Source organism: Myotis yumanensis, unplaced genomic scaffold, assembly GCF_028538775.1.
Source record: "Myotis yumanensis isolate MYYU_CA2020_CCGP unplaced genomic scaffold, mMyoYum1.0.hap1 SCAF_10, whole genome shotgun sequence".
Lineage (NCBI taxonomy): Eukaryota > Metazoa > Chordata > Mammalia > Chiroptera > Vespertilionidae > Myotis > Myotis yumanensis.
This window is the reverse complement of record NW_027223761.1, coordinates 3712328-3731526: the sequence shown is the minus strand read 5'-3', so window position 1 is coordinate 3731526 and position 19199 is coordinate 3712328. Positions and strand designations below refer to the sequence as shown.

The window sequence follows — 19199 nt, the reverse complement described above, 5'->3', positions numbered from 1 at the left end:
AGAGGCACAGAAAGTTGTATCAAAGCCATCTGTGCACAGAGAGGAGGGGCAGCTGATCCAGCCTGAGGCAGTGAGGTGCCCAGAGGAGAGACTGTCTGCTGGGAGGAGTGTGTGTCACAGGGGAGGGCACAGAGGATGTAGGAGGGAGAGAGAACATGGCGTCAAAGGAGCAGGAGAGAGAGCATGAGGTGGGGAAAAATAAGTAGCTCAGGAAGAGAAGAATAGAGGAGGAAAACAGGGATGAGGGTGAGAGGAAGGAGGGAGAGAGGGATGAGGGTGAGGAGGGATGAGGGTGAAGAGAGATGAGGGTGAGAGGGAGGAGGGAAACAGGGAGGAGGGTGAGAGAGAGGAGGGAGACAGGAAGGTGAAGAGGGATGCGGGTGAGAGCTGGACCATGAGCTGCCTAAAGGGTGTGGACAGCATTTGAGGGTCCAGGTAGGTCATTGCCCGATGTTCCCTGTGAAAGTCCCACTGGACCACACGGGTGGGTAAGGAGTGAGTGGAATGAAACCCATGTTAGAGGGAGGGGGATGGAGGAAGATGGCATTGAAGGCACTTGGTACTTGGACGTGGGGCTGAGGGAGAAGGAGGAGGGAAGGATGACTAGGCCTCTGATTAGCAAGCTGGGCTGAGTGACGCCAGAAGGAAGGGCACAGAACGAGCAGAGGACAGAGCAGGCTTCGTTCCATGGGACTGGATGCCCTGTGGGGTGGACACTCATTCGCTGGGAAGGCATGTGAACGTGGAGAAAGGCAGCCTCCATTGGGGGCGGGGGTGGGAGCGGGAAGGGCTGACTGCTGTCTGGCTGAGCCATCTGGGGTAAGGCCCTCACCCTCACCAGTCCCCATGCCCACACCCGGGAGTGGGGACTCGTTGGGCCCTTAAGCCTGAGGTGCTGTTGGCTGAGTGGGTGCGTGTGATGGAAATGTCCCACTGGCAGCTGTGTGGTCGCCACCAGGGAGGGTGCCTGGCCCAGGTGCCCACTGTTGGGCCTGAGAAGCCTTCAGTTTGTGTCTCCATGAATGAATGCCCAGAGGTTGGGAGAGTCTGAGGAGGAGGCTACTCAGCACCGCTATGGACAGCCTGCTCTCACTCCTGCGTCTAATAGGCTCGTGGAGGTTCAGTCAGGCAACCGGTCAGGAGAGGATTGCAGAGGAGGAGACAGCTGTGACTCCCAGCTCCCAAGAGGAGGGGCATGGCCGCCACTTGGGGCCACATGAGGGGGCACTGGGTTGGGGAGGAGGCAGAGAAAGTGGGGAGGGAGACAGGGAGGTGGAGAGGGATGAGGGTGAGAGGGATGAGGGTGAAGAGCTGGACAGAGCTAAGGGCAAGAGCCTGGCCGGTGGTGTCTGTGGGAAGAGGGACTGGGGCGGGCGAGCAGGCTTAGGACTTGCTGGTAGAATGCTTTCTGCAGGCTCTGGGGCAGAGGCGCTGTCTCTAGTTGACTTGTACCTGGACCTGGGGGCATTGGGTAGGTGGAGAGTGGCCTGCAGTGAGCTCTGCATTGGTTCCTTTGCATTAAAAAGACCGTTTAAGGGGCTGCTGTGAGCTGATCTTCAGGAACTGGCTAGCCCTGGGGAGGGGGGGGGGGGGGCAGTCTCTCAGCTGCAGTCAGACTCAGGATGTGGAAGTGTCAGAGCAGAAGATGAGAGCCACGCTAATGCCCAGCAATGGGGCGGGAGCAATGGGGCGGGACAAAGTGCTAGGGCCCCGAGAGGAAAGGCTTCAGCCCGACTGTGTCCAGGCTTCCTGTCCCTCCTGCCCCCAACGGGGCTTCTCTGAGTGACAGCAAAGCTGGTGACCCCAGCAGTCCCGGAGGCTCCTCTCCCGGGGTTGCTACTAGGTGTTGTGTGGCAGGGAGCAGTCTGCAGCTCTCCAGCCCCGTCTCTGCTGCTTCCTACCATCTGTCTACTCTCTCTCTGCTTTTCTGTTGTAGTCAAGCGAAGACCCAATACCCGGAGACCTGATTCAAATTGGAGATGTTTACAAACACTGGGCTATCTATGTGGGAGACGGTTTTGTGATTCATGTGAAATCAGGTAAAGATGAATTATTTGTTTAATCACCAGCTTTATGTTGAGAAAAGGGAACAAAAGAGAACTCATTACTGTGGTAATAGCATCCTTTTCCTTTTCAACTATGACATGTCAGATCTTTACTCGCTAAGGAATGGAATGTGGACTCCATCAGTTGACAATTCTGTTGTGACTCTCTCCTAAGTGTCCAGAACGAAGCCAGGTGATAGGACGTAAGAAAATGATGAGAAGATCCCTCTTGCCATGGGCCCACAGTTTCTACACAACAATAGAAATCACTAGGCCTTTGGAGTTCTTTCAAATCCTTGCTCCACAACTTTTGTCTCTTAAGTTCTGTGGCTCAAAATTGGTTCTGTGAAATGGAGATAAGTTATCACCTGGGAGAGGTGGTAAGAGAATCAGCTGAGACTGGCTTCTTCCAGGTAGATTCTAAAAAACTCAAAAATGTGTCTGAGTCAGACCCATGCCCAAAGATGCGTCATCTGCAAGTATTGTTATGATATCATTGTGTATGGTCAAAATAAGTTTAAACAACTGAAATACCCAACAATTGGAGATTTGTTAAATGCATCAAAGTCTGACATCAGTGGAATCCCATGGCACCCATTCTAAGTTATGATGGAGTTGCCATTTGTTGTGGGAACATGTGGGCAACAGAGCCTTAAGTATTTAAGTTACAAAAGTGTGGCTCAAACAATTGCACTCCTGCTAAATTTAACTTATAACAAGAGGGAATGATGGTAGAAGGAAGGGGCAGTGACCTCCGATGTCAGTAGTGGGACGTCCTCTCTTCTCCCCTCCTTGTCCAACATGGCACTGCTGAGCATGGCAGCAGCTTAGTCTCTCTGTGATCCCAGGTGAGTCCTCCGGGTCTAGCTCTTCCGACCTTGAACATGGCTATGTAGTCATACAAGTCATAGTGAAATGTGAACCTCTGGAAGAAGTGGCAGGGGATAACACGTACAAGGTCAACAACTTCTTGGATGGCAAGTACAGACCCCGGCCTGTTCATGACATTGTCAATTTGGCGAAGAAGAAAATTGGTGAAACCTGGAATGACCATTTTTATTTCGCAACTGCGAGCACTTTGTCGCTAAACTGAGAAATGGCCGCCCTGGAGCCAACAGGTAAGAGCCCTGTGGGGTGATTCCATTTGGGGTTCCCTTGACAGGAGGATGAGGGGCGGCTCTTGGTAAATATCAGGGACCAAGCATTTAACCAGCCCCAGGCCCCAAAGCTACGTGCACACTTCAGAGTGTGAACCAATTGCTTTGACTCCAAAACCAGTGTTTTGTCCACTGAGTCGGACTGCTTTCTGCTCTTTGAAGAGCCCTTTTCAGTGGGGAAACCTTTTGCCAAGGGTCACCAGTGCAACCCGGGGAGGCCTCCTTGCCCTGCAGGCCAGGAAAACGGGGTGTAGAGTCTGGCACTACCCCCCGACCAGCCAGGAGACCTGCTACAGCAGCAGTTCTCAACCTGTGAGTCGCAAACAATGAAAATACATCCTGCATATCAGATATTTACGTGACGATTCCTAACAGTAGCAAAATTACAGTGATGAAGTAGCAACGAAAATAATTTTATGGTTGGGGGTCACCGCAACATGAGGAGCTGTATGAAAGGGTCGCGGCATGAGGAAGGTTGAGAACCACTGTGCTACAGGATCACTTTCCTGCCTGGACTTGGTTTTCTATCCAGAATTGGCCACGTGCCTCTATCCCGTCCACGTCACGGTTTCCTGTGGGCATTACATGACTGGGAACGTGCCAGGGCAAGGGGAAGCTCTGCTCAGATGTGAGCCACTCTGACTAGCAGTTGCTCCTCCCACAGGCCTGTGGCCAATCAGGCAGCATTTCTTGTCCCAGTCTACAGAGGAGGAGCCCAGGCTCAGAGGAGAACATGGTTTCCGAGCTCATCAGCATAGCTTCCGTGACCCCGAGGCCGCCTGCCACCAGGATGCACTAGGGTCCTCTCGTCCCTAGTTCAGCAGCAGCACCGCCCCTCGCCCTCTGTGCTCTCAGCTGCCTGGATCCCTTCCGAATACTGAGCTGCCTGTGAATAGCAGACACCTAAGCTCAAATCCCAAACCAGCTTCCAGTCCACTGAGGGCTTTGGACAGGTCACTGCCCTCTCTGGGCCTTCCTCGTGTGCAGAATGAAGGGTCAGATGGGGACCTGTGAGGGAGGGCCTGGCTGGCTCTGAGCATATGCAGTCCTTTACCTCTGAGCTCAGCTCTGAAGGCAGATCCTGAAAAGTCCTGTGGGTTGTCAGGGAGAGTCTGGAATGAGCCAGGGTCCGATAGGATCACCTTCCCCCCAGAGGGCCTCCAGGGCCAGAGCTGCTCAGACGTGAGCTCTTCTTTCCTGGGGAAAGGTCTCTGGGGTGGACAGAAGTCATGTGTCTCTGTGACTCGAGAGGGAGGGACCATCAGTCTTGGACTCCTTTTAACTCTGAGCAATTCACTGCTCTCCTCCTCACCGTGGAGTTTCCGAGTCAGCTGGTGCTTCTGTGGCGGTGCCACCAGTCCTGGCCACTTCTTCGCAGTGCTCCCCAGCAGTGACAGCTGCTTGAAGAAGCCACTGCACAGTCTCCAGTTAGAGGCCGATTCAAGGACCAGCTGACCCCTCTGTGCCTGATGCTCTCTCCCACTGGCGTTTCCAGGGACTAATTCTAGCAAGACCATAGCTTCTTGAAGAAGAAAATGAATGAATCCAGTGATCCCTTTACCAAATATTTCCACTGCTTTCCTGCAAACTCAAGAATCTTTGGATATTCTTGAAATATTCATGTTTATTGCATGTAATCCTATCTAATAAAAGCCGAATATGCAAATTGTCCCCTCAACCAGGAGTTTGTCCAGGGGACGGGGCTGGCCAACCACCGTGGCCCCTCTCCCCAGCCGGCCCTGCTCCTTCCAGTGGCGGCAGGCAGCTGGGGGAAGGGAGGCCCTGGCCGGCAGCCGCTAGGGACCCCGCCTGTGCACAAATTTCGTGCACTGGGCCTCTAGTATTATTATATGTAAAATCATTTTTCTTGAATAATTGGTGTTTATTGCATGTAACATTATATTTAAGGTCATTTTTCTTGAAATATTAAGGTTTACTGCATGTAACATTATATTTAAAATCATTTTTCTTGAAATAAATAAATTTTAAAAACTGGAGGGAAAAAAACTCTTTGGAAGGGAAGCATCTACAATTGAGTACCCGCTGGCCACTTCCACTGGCTGATCTTGAAAAAGACTCTTGAAATCTGAGCTTCAGTTTCCTCTTCTGTAACATGGGGGTGAGAGTGGCTGCTTCGCTTGTTTCCTTGAGGTGATATAAAATGCCTTAGCACATTGCTGACCGTCGGCAGACGTTCAATAAATTGGTTCCACACACTTTTGCTTCTGCCTCGATTAATTTTACTCTCCGGGTGGACAAGGGACTAAAATTCCTCTGGCTAACCCCAGCATCCGGCGAGTGAGTCCAACATCCAGACCAGACGGCCACCTCCCGCCACACCTGCAGGGCCTCAGTGGGCCAGCCTCCACTGTTAAAAAGGATGGCATTTACGACACAGGGTCTAGCCCAGCCGTGGGCAAACTACGGCCCACGGGCCGGATCCGGCCCATTTGAAATGAATAAAACTAAAAAAAAAAAAAAAGACCGTACCCTTTTATGTAATGATGTTTATTTTGAATTTATATTAGTTCACACAAACACTCCATCCATGCTTTTGTTCCGGCCCTCCGGTCCAGTTTAAGAACCCATTGTGGCCCTCGAGTCAAAAAGTTTGCCCACCCCTGGTCTAGCCTTACCTGCCTGTGACTATTGCGTGAAATCACTGTTAATTCATGGGCTCAATTAGCATGTGTCATTCTATTCCGGGTTGGATTTCTAGAAGGTTCTTTTCTTGATATCACTCACAGCTGTTTTCCTGTTTGCGTCCCGTGTGGGCTCAGAACTGGCCACCCCCCTCTCCTTCAAGGCTGCTGGGCTGCTGCATCTACCACCAAGCTTCCCCAGAGACTGACCCCAGGAGTCTCCGCCTGTGGGGTCACCAAGGCCACCACTACTCTGGCCCTGGGCATAGGGGACACTTTCCACTTGGCTTCCCATCCCAAAGACATGAAAGTCTGGGCCCTCAATCCCCAGAGCTCAGCAAATCCCAGCCTGTAGCTAATAAAGAGAATTTACCAGGAAGGAAGAACAGCTAGGGCAGCCGTGGGCAAACTACGGTCCGCGGGCCGGATCCGGCCCGTTTGAAATGAATAAAACTAAAAAAAAAAAAAAAAAAGACCGTACCCTTTTATGTAATGATGTTTACTTTGAATTTATATTAGTTCACACAAACACTCCGTCCATGCTTTTGTTCCGGCCCTCCGGTCCAGTTTAAGAACCCATTGTGGCCCTCGAGTCAAAAAGTTTGCCCACCCCTGAGCTAGGGGATAACCATGCTCCAGTCCAGGACGCACGTCCGTTCATATATTTACAGAGTCAAAACTGGCTGTCCCTGCAATGACCCTGACCTGCCTCCACGCCCATGGGCTCAGCTCACCTTCCACCAGGCGACGCTGGGACGTGGCTGCCCTCCCGGGGCCACACACAGTGGAGGAGGACCTTCCCTGTTCCAGCATGACTCACGGCCCTGACACCTGAGCTGCCCCAGGACCATTTCTTCCCAGGACAGCTAACAGCGCGCATGCCCTTCCCCTGGTCGGAAACAGGCTCTCTCCTGCGGAGCCCGCGTCTGCTCCCTGTGACTAGGTCGAGGCTCCCATGTACTTCTGAGCAGCACTTGTCACACTCTAACTTCACGTGGACTGGGTGCTCTTGTGGCAAATATGTGCTTTCCCTACAGGAACTGTTATCCACAGCCAGGCCTCGTGACTCCTTTTCTTCCCCATTGTCAGGCCAGAGCCCACCGTAGTATCTGGAATATGAAAATGTTACCACTGAAGATGCCTACTACGTGTACGGCTGAATATAAACGCTGATAAGCCAGGTGCCGGGAGTGAAGGTGAAGTTCAGATTGTAGTGACCCTGAGCCGGCACCTGTGCACCAGCTGGAGCGCAGATCTGCGGGTTTAGTACAGGTCCAGCCCCCAGAGCAGGGGTCCTCAAACTACGGCCCGCAGGCCACATGCGGCCCGCCGAAAACATTTATCCGGCCCACCGGGTGTTTTTGCCGCCGCTGTGTGCATAGGAACTTGTTCATAGTTTTTTTTAAACTATAGTCCGGCCCTCCAACAGTCTGAGGGACAGTGAACTGGCCCCCTGTTTAAAAAGTTTGAAGACCCCTGTCCCAGAGGTCTCCAGGTGGAACTGCAGGGCCTGTGTGCGGACAGGGTGTGCGCACTGGGCCAGGAGAGCTATGGGAGGGGAACTGGGATCTGCAGAAAGCTGAAGCCCCGAAAGAAAGAACCCCTGGGTAAGAGGGGAGGGATGATGGACACACCTCCACCCCCACCCCCCAGAGCTTTGGGTGTAAAACCAGAAGTGTGTCCCGTGAGAAATGGCAAAGCGGAGCCATTTCCGTGTGCAAGTGGCAAGTCTGTGTTGCTGCTACCCCTGGAGGAAGCCCCGTGTAGATGAGGTGGTACCCGCAGCCCCCACAGGAGCACCCGAGCCGCCAGCCGTGGGGCAGTAGACACCGCCGCGGGAGGATGGGTGGCTTCAGGACTGAAGACAAGAAAGCCTGGCGGTGCGTGTGCGTTTACGGACACGTGCACGCAGTTCCCTTGCGTCCGTGGCCAGCTGGCAGCTGCCTGGTCACGAAGCCGAGGAGTGACCAGCTCTCGTACATGCAGCCCAGCTTCTCTGAAGTGGCTAAACCACACACCCCTCCTCCCGGAGTGTCCGGGAGCTCCCGCCGGTTCACCTTCTTGTCCCCTCGCCCCCTCCTCCCTGCTCCTCATGCTCTGTCCCTCCTGTGAGGGCAGCTGAGTGTCTCTAGGCCGCTCTGCCCACCAGCTTCCATTCTGGGGGCTTAGGAGACAGAGAGCACTGCTGGCTGCCTAACCAGCCGACCCCATCACCACCTTCTCCCGGGATAAAAAAGCTCCTGAGGGTTGTTAGGAAAAAAGAGCCTCTTTGCAGATCCCTCGGTGGCCTCGGTGGCCTCGGTGGCCTCGGTGGCCTCGGGAGCTGCTGGGCGGAGCCTGCGCCCCTGCCTCCCGCCCCCCTGTCCCAGCGGACGGACGGCCAGGCTGGGGAAGCCGCTCTCAGGGAAGTTCTGGTTCTTGCAGCCACAGGCACCCCAAGGCCAATGAGCTCCGGGGCCCCTTGTCCTAAGGCACCGCCTGCTGGAGGTTCCCCCTGTGGGGTGCAGAAGCCCCTGGTCTGCCCCACCATCTGCAGCCCAGTATTCTGAAGGCCTTGCTAAGACCATGTCACAGGGGGGGATTGGGGCCCACATCTCTGTGCCTGGAAATGCCTGTTCTCTCGAGACAGAAATGGCAGCCCAGGGTCCAGTGGGAGAGGCCCCGAATTCCTGGAGTAGGGGCAGCGGGGGCAGCAATGCGGCCCCACGCCTGCTTGGGCTGCTCCCCGGGGCTGTGAGCCCAGCGAGCCCACGTTCGGATGCAGGTTATTGCACATTCCATTTAGGACAAGGCACCGATGCGTCCATCCTCTGATGTAGTTAGCGGTTCGCTTTCGAGGTAGACCATGTCTCCCAGAGCGCCATCCGAAGGAAACCGGAAGTGGAAGTCTCCCGGTGGCATAAAACCCGCCCACCAGCCCCAGGACCCCCGACATGGCCGGCCGCCGAGAAGTCCCCTGGAACCTCCTGCCAGTGGCTCTACAGAGGAGTGTGTGTCCCTGGCCTTGGCCACCGTGAACTGTAAAGTCTCGTTTTGGAGGCTTTCATGAAAACCTACTTGCCATTTGCCCTCTTCTCCTGCGGGCCTGTGAGGTCCTCGACAGAGCGAGCCTCCTCGCTGCGTTGTCTGGCACAGCGGGTGGGGGTGGCAGGAGAGCCCGTGCGGTGCTGCGGGCACCCAGTGGGCAGAGCTCAGGGATGCGGCTAAATGTCCCCGCAGGCCCGGGCCCCCAGCAAGGACTGATCTGGCTCAGGACGGCATTGGTGCTGAGGCGGGGAGTCTCTGCCCTAAAACCCTCAGTAAAAATACAGAAGAGGAGGCCAAGCTGATGAGTCCATAACTGGGGTAAATGGAAACAAAAAATACTCAGTTAAGATAAAAGACAGAAGTAGAAAGAGAAGGGAATAGAGAAGTCATGGGACAAGTAGAGAACATCATAGCAATAATGTAAACATATCATATGTATATGTATATAGATGGATATAGAGATAGAGAGAGAGAGATGGAGAGGGAGAGAGAGAGGGAGAGAGAGAGGGAGAAGGAGAGGGAGAGAGAGAGAGAGAGAGAGAGAGAGTTTAGGAAGATTCATGTAAATGGTCCAAGTTCCCCAATAGCAGTGAGAGCCACCATTTATTGATTCTAACTCGGTACATGGCATGTTAAGCAATTTCAACTCACAAATTCGCACAACCGCCCGCCGGGTGGATGTCACTTCCCACGCCTTTCCGGACGAACACAGGGTGTTTGCCCAAACCCACGGCGGCTGAGCTCCTACGGGTGCCAGGAGGCGAACCCAGGTTGGTGTTTCTCCTCCCGGGACAGCGCTGTGGTCGGGGAGCCACACGCCCAGCACCGTCCGTGTGAACCTGAGCATGAACGCTGACCAAGGGACAGAGCTGCTTCTGACCTGGTGCCCGGGGACCCACTCTGCGACATCGGACAACCCCGCCACGCCTCGTCCTCCATCCCGCCCGCGTCCCTGGGTTCTCACAAGAAGGAAATGTCTGGGCAAGTGCCGGGGAGCAGAGCCACCCCAACATGCTGGCCTGCGGCGGTGGGGAGCTGGCCACCCCCCCAACCCCCTTCCCCAAACCCCTCCCCCAGACTCCTCCCCTGGGGGTCCGTGGGCACAGCCCATTCTCTCTGCTGTCAGGTGGGCGGCGGGAGCCTGTCACGTCCCTGAGCCAGGACTCTGTGTGCCTTTGTTCGGCTACACAACCTGCCTCCTCTCCAAGCCCTGAAGGAAGACGGAGGCAAACCCCCAGCTCCTGGGGGAGGGAGGCCCAGAGCTGGAGGCGCCCTCACACCCCCCTGCCTGCCCTCTGCGGGGGGACCCAGCCCCCGCGGACCCTGGAAGTGAGCTGGGCCTGGCATGGCGGCGACAGGCGGGCACTTCGAGGGGTGGGCAGAGCGTGGGGCCGGTGTGGCGGGCCCTCGTCGTCCCGGCCTCTCCTCAGTGGTGCACACAGTACAGCTGGACGGTGCCGCTGACCCGCAGCTCCCGCAGCCGCTCCAGGACCTGCCGGCCCAGGCTGGTGGCGCCCAGGCCCTGCCCGTTGAGCGCCAGCTTCAGCCCTCCCTCCTGGCACAGCAGCAGCACCTGGCAAAGGAGGGCATGAGGCCCGCGAGCTTCCTGACGGGCCCTCCGCTGCCTGCCTCGGGCCCCCCCAGCGAGCCCTCCTCCCCTCCGCGGGCCCATGGGGCACCCAGTGCTGCCCCCGGACAGAACGAGGGCCCCGCTGGCCACCAGTCCTCCCACCGGGATCTCAGCTCAGGGCCTCAGTTCCAGCAGCTGTACCAGGAGCTGCTGCCCTCAATGCTGGTACCAGGCCCACCCCGGCCCAGGGGGCTCCCGGCCACAGCGCGGGGTGGAGAGCCCTGGCATGGAGGTCCCCCCGGGACGCACCCCCTGCTCAGTGTCCCGGGTGGGCGTGCTTGGCTCTGACCCACCTCGAAGAACCGCTGGGGGTAGAAGAGGAAGGGGGCCAAGATCAGCTGCTTCCGCCCCCAGGGCGACACCCACGCCAGCGTCCTGTCTGCGAAGGAGGCCCTGAGAGCCACGGGGACACGCGCGGCCTCGTCCACCAGGCTCAGCGTGAAGCTGCAGGCAGGAGCGGAGAAGGGACTCAGCCTCCGGAGCCCCCGGCCCTGGCGCCCCGACGCCTCCAGGCTGCGGCCGGGCCCTGAAGGGAGGGGGCGGCTGGAAGATTGGGCGGGTCCCGCCCCCAGAAAGCAGCTCTGGGCCCCTGACAGCGCAAGTGAAACGCCTGCGGGAACCCCACGCGGAGACTGGACCCCCTCGTGGCCACTCACGGGCTGCAGGACCACGGGGGAGCCCACGACCTCGCCCGAGCCTCAGTTTCCCCTCCTCCACACGGGGAGAATGGCGACGTTAGCGAGGGCCAGCGCTTCCTGGGGGCGTGTGCCAGGTACTGTTTACGTGTTTTGCAAACGGTGCAGGGGTTAGAGTGAGGCTGCCTGAGTTCAGCTCGGCCTCGGCCTCTCTCCAGTCCCGGGGCCCTGGGCCAGTCAGAGGCTCTGTGCCTCAGTTTCCCCATCTGTAATGTGGGGACGACAGTACTGAGGAGAGTTAAATGAGTTAACACATTTAACTCAAAGTGCTCAGAGCCACAGCTGCTGTACAACAAGCACTCAAATTATACCTATCGTTTAAAAAAACACTATAAACGCTAAAATACCACACCAGACCTCTCAGGGCACCGCGAGGAACAGAGGAGGAGTGTGTGTGACACGTAGCAAGTACTTGGCACGCAGTAGGTGCTTTGTAGATGCAGCGTTGGCTTTTCTGGTCCTGACCTGGGGTGTTTCAGCCCATTTTTCCGAGGAGGACGGAGGGTAGAGGACTTCCCTGCTACTAGGAACAGCTGTGGGGCTTCCCTTGGGATGTGCACCAGGATTCAGGACTCGGGGGGCGGGGGGTGTCTTTCTGTCAGGACAGCCAGGTTCTGTCCCAAAGTCACTTTCTTTGAAACAGCAGCCCCGACACTGTGGCCCGAGCCCTCGGCAGGAAGTGGCTGGGAGTGGAGAGGGGCCTCGGGCTCAGAGGGCACGGAGCCCGGGAAGGGCCTGCCTGGGGGCCTCGCAGGGAATCCCTTCTGGAACCTGTTCCTGGCGGGCGCTCCATCCATGTGCAGCTTTGGGAAGAGGATGGCAAGGACTTGACACCGGGCAGAAGCTTAAAGGCGGGGACCCCAGAGAGGGGCCTGCAGGGAGCCTCCAGCCCGCAGTGGCCGGGAGCTGGCCACCCCCCGCAACCCCCTTCCCCAGACTCCTCCCCAGAAAGGCCCTGTCTTCCCAGTGGCCTGAGAACCCTTGGGGGCCTCGGTGTCCCCCCTCAGCCCTGCCCAGCACAGCCGGTGCCTACTGACTCCCTCCGGAGGCCCGGGGAGCTCTGGGGGAGCTCTCTGAGGCTGCCGCCGAACCCCCAGATCCTCAGTGCTTGGGGGTGGGTCAGAGGAGGAGGACACTTCCAGGGCACTTGAGGCCAGCACCCTCACATGCTCGCCCCGTTTGTCCCAGGCCAGCCACAGCTGCTTTCCGAAAACCAGCGACAGCGGCGGTGGCAGCATTGCCTGCAGCCACTGTGCTGAGCCTGGGTGTGGGAGGCCCCGGCCCAGGCGGCCTGTACGAGTGCTCTGGCTGGTCCGAGCTACTCTTCCACTTTCCAGTCATTCCCTGTTCCGCAGCTGCGAGCGTTTGGGTAAGAGATGGCTCCCAGCTTCTCCTTCAAAATGACCCGATCTGTCATGGACACATGCTCCCCACTCCCCAGCTCCCCAGCCTGCTTCTGCCACCTGTCGGGCCTCAGAGGGCCCTCGGATTCATGGCCTGGCGACAGAGCGGCTAAATCACTTGCCCTGTCACTCATAACCACGGGACTCGGAGCTAGACGAGGAGCCTGGTCTCAGGCCTCCACGTTTTTGGGGGGCAGGGGAGGGTGTTCTTTATCCCTGGGAACCATTCCCTACGTGGTTGGAATTATTTCTCCTTTTTTTTTTCCTGGTGGGAAACTCGGGACCTCTGACACACAGAGGTGTGGGGACCTGCCCAAGGCCACCCGGTGTAGGAGGCAAAATCAGGAACCCAGCCCAGCGGAGCCTGGCTCTGAGGTCCGTGCTGTCCAGGGCTGGAGCAGGAGGGCAGGGTTGAGTGAGGTCAGTGACCTCAAACACAGTCACAGAGCCAGCGGGAGAGTGGGAGCACCGAGGCAGTCCCCCCACTCCCCCGCCCCTCCTCCTCCGGAAATCGGGTACGCAGCACGTGTGGAACACCAGCTGTGCCTGGCACAATTAGGAGCCTTTACACCGCCCTGAAGTCAGCCCTGTTATTACCCCTTTCATAGGCAAAGAAGCTGAGGCGTAGAAGGGGAAAGGAATGCCTTGAAGTTGCAGAGGTAGTAACTGTGGGTCAAACCCAGGAGGCAGCGTGGCCCGAAAGCCAGGGAATCCAAGGCAATTCCAGGAACAGGAGAGAGGAGGCGGGGTTGGGGATGGTGCACGAGTGCCCCCAGGGGGAGAAGTTAGGCAGCGGCTACTTGGCTATGGTGTCCCTCCCGGTCCCCACTCCCAGCGCCAGGCCTCCTCTGGGGCCGCCTGCTGTGTTTCTACACCTGCTGTGTCGCCGCTGGAGGTCGCATCCTCTCGGGCCTCAGCCTGCGCCTCTCCAGGGCCTGTCCCGAGGCCCCAGGCAGGGCCTGCGATGAGCGGCCTGGAAGATACTCCCAGAACTGGGGCTGCTGGGGCTGCTGGGGCGGCGAAGGCAGCTGGGTCCTGGCCCCAGTCCCAGGCTGCCTTGTGCAAGCCCTGCAACCCTGACCAGCTGACTCCTCTGTCCGCTCCTCTGTGAAACGGGGTTAAATGGCGGCTTTGGAGACTAAGAGGCAAATGCGTGTAAAGCTGGCGCCTGGCCTGGCGCAGGGAGGCCCTCCCTCCCTCCTCCGGCTGCGTACTTACTCCGTGGGCTCCGGCAAGACCAGCCCCCGCAGCAGGATGACCTGTCCCGGCCAGAGGCCCCGGGGGAGGGGGCGTGAGCAGGGCACCTCCTGGAGGAACATGGGAGGGCACTGAGGGGACTCACAGGGGGCTCAGCCGTCCCCAGGAGCACTTTGGGGGGCACCCTCCGGGGCGGGGCGGGGGCCTGGAGCAGGTAAGTCTCTGCCTCGAGGCCCGCAGCTGGGGGACTCGGCTCTGCCCGTTATCAGACACCCTCTGCAGGCCTGGCCTCTCCCTGCCTTTCCGGGCTGAGCTCGCTGCCGCTGTGCTGCGGGCACCACGATGCCCCCCATCCCGCACCCCGAACTGTAACGGCCGTTCCTTGGGCAGCCTCCCCCCAGCCTGTGAGCTGGGGGCCTGGGACTGGCTCGTCCCTCTGTCCTAGAGCCCGGCCCCGGAGAGGTCCAGTAACCGTAACCGTGAGCAGAATAAAGTCAAGGTCAAGGGGAGCCGGAGCAGCCTGCCGCTGCCCACACCTTCACTTCTCTCTGGAGGGAGGGAGAACCCTGGGCGGGGAAGAGGGGGGGGGCATTTCCCGCCAGGTGGGGGCCTCCTACCCCTGAGGGCAGTGAGGCCTGGGGGCACTCACTCACCAGCCTGGGGCTCCCCAGCAGGAAGGGCTGTCAAGGAAAGAAGAGGGATGCCGAGGTCAGGCGGGGTTCGCTCAGTGAAAGGGAGGCTCTGGACATTATCGTGAAAAACGGGGGGTCAGTGGGGTTTGTCTCAGAGACAGTACAGGTGAGTGAGTGGGGCCCCAGTGGGACCCTCGTGAATTCAGATGGACGCCAGCTCTGGAAACGGGGCAGAGGGTCTGTCCCTCACTCACCGGGCGGCCTTGGCAATACCTGTGCCTCCTCCCCGCCCGCCCTGCAGGCCAGCCCAGCCCAGCCGCCTTCCCTGTGGGCTGTGGGAATCGGAAGCTCCCATCTACAGGGACCTTCTGCTATAAATTCGGGGCCTGCCCATTCAGGGCACCCCTCCCCCATTCCTCCTCCCAAGCTGGCCCAGGAGAGGAGCTGGGCGCTGGGCCAGGCCAGGCCAGGCTCTCCAGGGACCAAGGCAGGGCTAGTCATATCCATGGCAACCATGCAGCGAGGGAAGGGCAGGTGGGCCTGCGCCAGGGGACACAGCCCAGCAGGCGAGGGGCGGGTCACGCCGGGGGAGGGAGAACGGGGGCTCGGCTCCTGTGTCTGGGACAGGGGCCCACCTTGCTCCCAAGAGACTCACGTGTCCAACTGGATACTCGCTGCCGCCCTCTGGGAACGGCTGTTGGGAAAGAGAAAAGGCAACCCCGGATTCAGGGCTGCTGCCCGCCCCGGGGCCACCTGGCTGCCCTGCCTGCCTGGGCCGGATGCTGGGCGCGGATGGGGCCTTGAGCGCTGCCCACGGGCCTGGGCAGTGGTGCTCGGAGCTGGCCTCGTGGGTTCCCGGACTCCATCTCAGACTCGGAATCAGAATCTCTGGCCGAGGCCCCCAGAAACCTGCCTTTTAATCCGCCCCTGACGGTGGGGGAGAGGGGGGAGTGACACCGCCAGCTGCTGTCTGGGCCCCTCAGCACCACGTCTCCAAGTGAGTCGCCTCCTGGCCACCGCTCCCCGAGTTGACCAGACCCCACGCCCAGTGCAGACTTCCATCCCCGGCTCCCGGGCCCCTCCTGTCGTCACCTTCTCCTGCCCTCACCCCATTCATGCCCGGCACCTCCACGAACCCCTCCACCTCGGTCACAGCTGCTGCGACAGGGCTTGTCTGGGGCGGGCGGGGGTCCCGGGCCTGCCCACGTGTCAGAGGAGGTCAGAGGCCACTGCCACGCCCGCCCTGGCCCCACGAGAACTTACGTTGATGTTCAGGAATCCAACAGCCTTCACCAGGATGTCCCCGAATATACCCAGGGTGTCCACACGAGACAGCGGGAGCCGGTAGCGGTAGTGGAGGAAGTGCTGGCCGTTCACGCTCACCTGCAGGCGCGGGGCGGCCTCAGCGCAGCTCACATCAGGCCCCGGGCCCGGGCAGCTTGGAGCCGGGCTTGGCAGCTCCTTGGTTCTCTGGGTACCTCCCCTCCCCCATCCCCGTGAACACAGTGCCGCTATGTCTGGGCCCCTCAGCAGGAGACTCCGCAGAGGAAGGACGGGCGGAAGGACGCCCGCTCTAGGGCCCGGTGCCCACGCACTCACCTTCATGTCCTCGTGTCCAAAGAGGAAGAGGATGCGGAAGCTGGCTCCCCTGCGCAGGGCCAGGTGGGGCCACCGGGCCTCGGCCTGCCAGCGCCCGGCCTGCAGGGTGTTGCAGATGGCGTGCGGCTGGGTGGTGTGGAAGCGAGGGTTGAAGTGGATGGCGATGTCGGGCGGGGGGTGCAGGCTGCAGCCGCACTGGAAGTCCACTTGGAACCTGTGGGCGGCGAGGCTCTGAAGGGCACTCCGCTCAGCGGCCCCAGAGGCCCCCAAACCGCCCCCCTCCATCCTCCCGGGGCTGAGCCCACACCCCGGGGAGCACCCCCTACCTGCGTGCATCTAGCGGGACCACGCCCTGCAGCATGACCATCTTGCCGGCGCGTAAGCCGCCGAAAATGGTTGTGACATAAGGAACCACCTGGACGAGGGGAGAAACCCGCCCTGACGGTTGGAGAAGAGGCCGAGGGACCCCATATCCCACGGGTGGGGAAGGGAGAAGAACGAGAAAATTCGGGTCTCCCGCCCCAAGCAGCTGGGGGAGTTAGTTTTCTCTGGAATGTGGTCTTCTAACCACTCCCCTTTCCTGGACCTCCACCTGTCGAAGCCACACTGCCCTGGGAAAGCCAAATTCAGCTCCTCTGCCCCCATCCACGCCCCCAGCGTAGGCCCAGCCCCTCCCCCAGCACCTAGGGCGCAGCAGTGCCCCAGGGAGGCCCGCTGACCACTGCTTGCACCCTGGCCTCCAGGAGTGGGCAGTGAGGCTCCCTGAGGGCTGTTCCCTGGCCAGAGCCTGGGACCTGGGAGGCAGGAGGATGGACAGGTGGGGACCTGAGGGTGGCCCCTGATCTGGACACCTGGACAGGCACCTGACAATGGCCTGAAGCTGCCTGGCAGCCATAAAACACAGCGCACTCTTCACAGCTCCCTGTCTTCTCCGGGCTGTCTCCTCCCTCTCCCTGTGCCCGGGGACCTTGACCTTCAGGGCTCCTGACATCTTCTCTGACAGCTTCTCTGGCTCCTTCTCCAGCACCAACCCTTTAGTGTCTGGATTGTTTCTCCCCTCCCCGTGCTCCAGAACACTGGGCTGGTTTGGCGAGCGTGGCCCTTGCCGGCTGGCTCACGGCGACGTGTGCCTCGCTGGCCATGGGAGGCACAAGGCGCTCAAAGCCGCAGCCCCGCCTCTCCCTTCTGTAGGCACAGTGCCCGGCCTGGCACAGCGTGGGCTCTGAACAGGTGTCTGCGGCAGGCACACAGCGGGCAGGGTCACAGGACCAGCCTTCACGCGGTTTCCCCACCCGCAGCCGCCTCCAGGAACCCCAACCACCTGGACCAGCAGTCGCCAGCCTTCCGGACCTCACAGACCACCGGTTGGCGGCCGCTGACCCAGAGGGAGCCCAGACCCCTTGACTCTGCCCGCCCGGTGGGAGCTGCAGCTGGAAAGCAAGAAGGGGCTGTAGCAGGGGGACAGCCTCTTCCCCCTATTACTAGGGCCTGGAGAGATGCGGGGGGTCCGGAGGCCAGACCACCCACAGCTCGGCTGGGCTGAGCTCCACGTCCCTCCACTCCCCAAGCTCAGGCTTGGCCTGTGAGTAACAGCTGCTGCAGCTTTTGTGAGAGGAGGCCACGTGAAGAGAAAGGGCTCAGTGCTGCCCCTCAGTGGAGGGTGCCGTCACCTGCGAGCTCAGCCTTCCGCAGCACGGCCAGGCTCCCGCAAATCCTCCGGGACACAGCGGGAGGAGGCAGCCAGGAAGCCCCCTGCCAGGTGCTCAGGGTCCCCACAACGTCCCCCCAACGATACTACCCGCTCCCCCAGGCCCTCCTGGTCACCCACTCCCCCAGATGCTCCTACTCACAGCTCTACTGCTTTTTAAATGCAACCTCAACAGTCACTCACACCCAAGTGGGAACAGCTGGCTGGCACTGTGCTCAGCTCAGGAGGACCTTTCCGGAGCTGCGTCTCTCCCTCCCACCACCTGGAGGCTGGCCCAGCCGGATGGGAGGCGGCTGCTCACCGGGTGGAAGACGGGCGGCTGCAGGATGAAGGTGTCAGGAAGCGGGTCCAGTTTTTCTGCCGGTGACATGGGTGGTGGGGTGCCCCCAATGGGAGCCGCTGGTCCCGATTCCAGGAGCCTGGCCCGCTGGCTGACTCACCTTCCCAGCTGGGATCCTAAGCCCTGGGGCAGCGTGTCCAGCTGCTGGTCCTAACGCTGCTGGGAGCTGGCCTGGGAGGGCATGGGCCACCCACTCCTGGTGCCACACCCGCACCCTAGCCCCACCAGCTGGACTGGGCTGTCCGGGTAGGAAACTCACACCAACTGACCAACCGACCGACCGGCTGCCCCTCTGGGCCTGCAGCGCCGGGCCAGCTGTCGCAGAGCACAGCGGGGTGAAGGGGCAGAGGCTGGCTCCTGGGGGCCAGGGGGGTTGTGGTTTCCAGGCCGGCCCCCTGAGCCCTCCCGGGTCAGAGGCAGGCTGGTGGCCCCGCCCCCAGCTCCCCAGCTTCCTGGGCACCTTGGCCTGGCTTCCCGTTCCCTCCTCCCTCCCGTGCTCCCCACATGGGGTTCTCCTCTCCCCCTCGTGCCCTTGCCCTTTTCTCCATTTTTCTGTTTTGTAAGTTGTATCGTTCCCTGGGGCTCCGTTTCAGCATCGGCTGGAAATGCCAGGGCCCAGCTGGCGCCTCAAGAAAGTGGGGGAGGGGGTGAGAAAAGGGCAGGAAGGGAGGAGGGCCCCTTCAAGCTCAGAAAAGGCAGCGTGGCACGGTGAGAGGCACAGCGCGCCCAAGGTCACCTGGGTTCTCGCTCAGCCACTGCGCTGCGTGCTGGCCTCTAGTCGCCTGTATGTAGCCGTGTGTGTGTGTGTGTGTGTGTGTGTCCCGGGGAGGTCTGTGTCGGGGGGTGCACTCGGACACCTGCATTTCCATCAAGCTCCCCCACGACCCTTTAGAACAGTGGTTCTCAACCTTCTGGCCCTTTAAATACAGTTCCTCATGTTGTGACCCAACCATAAAATTATTTCCGTTGCTACTTCATCACTGTCATGTTGCTACTGTGATGAATCGTCATGTAAATATCTGATATGCAGGATGGTCTTAGGCGACCCCTGTGAAAGGGTCGTTCGGCCGCCAAAGGGGTCGCGACCCACAGGTTGAGAACCGCTGCTTTAGACAGAGGCAGTC

The 19199-nt window shown here is 59.6% G+C and overlaps 2 protein-coding genes across 7 annotated transcripts in view; one reads left to right on the top strand and one right to left on the bottom strand.

Moving 5' to 3' along the window:
• The window catches only part of LOC139018666 (uncharacterized), a 66898-nt gene extending 61491 nt beyond the window's left edge, over positions 1–5407 (top strand). Inside the window, exons 26-28 of the mRNA XM_070427318.1 lie at positions 1937–2039; positions 2894–3163; positions 4522–5407. Coding sequence (XP_070283419.1) covers positions 1937–2039; positions 2894–3138 — 348 coding nt within the window. The 3' untranslated portion in view covers positions 3139–3163; positions 4522–5407. The remainder of the gene's footprint in view (positions 1–1936; positions 2040–2893; positions 3164–4521) is intronic.
• A 4054-nt stretch (positions 5408–9461) lies between these two features.
• On the bottom strand, positions 9462–18503 carry LGALS12 (galectin 12). 6 transcript variants are annotated; one of them, XM_070426409.1, is made up of 10 exons: positions 18176–18503; positions 18037–18092; positions 16354–16442; positions 16028–16241; positions 15692–15811; positions 15084–15122; positions 14450–14537; positions 13818–13906; positions 10795–10945; positions 9462–10444 (listed from the first exon to the last, which is right to left on the bottom strand). In XM_070426409.1, exons 3-10 carry the CDS (start codon positions 16392–16394, stop codon positions 10146–10148), a joined length of 1041 nt encoding a protein of 346 aa, XP_070282510.1. In that variant the 5' UTR covers positions 16395–16442; positions 18037–18092; positions 18176–18503; the 3' UTR covers positions 9462–10145. The 6 variants fall into 6 exon arrangements, with proteins under 6 accessions (XP_070282510.1, XP_070282512.1, XP_070282511.1 ...); XM_070426411.1 differs by having other exon boundaries at positions 18037–18054; XM_070426410.1 differs by having other exon boundaries at positions 18345–18503.
• Between the last annotated feature and the right edge of the window lie 696 nt (positions 18504–19199).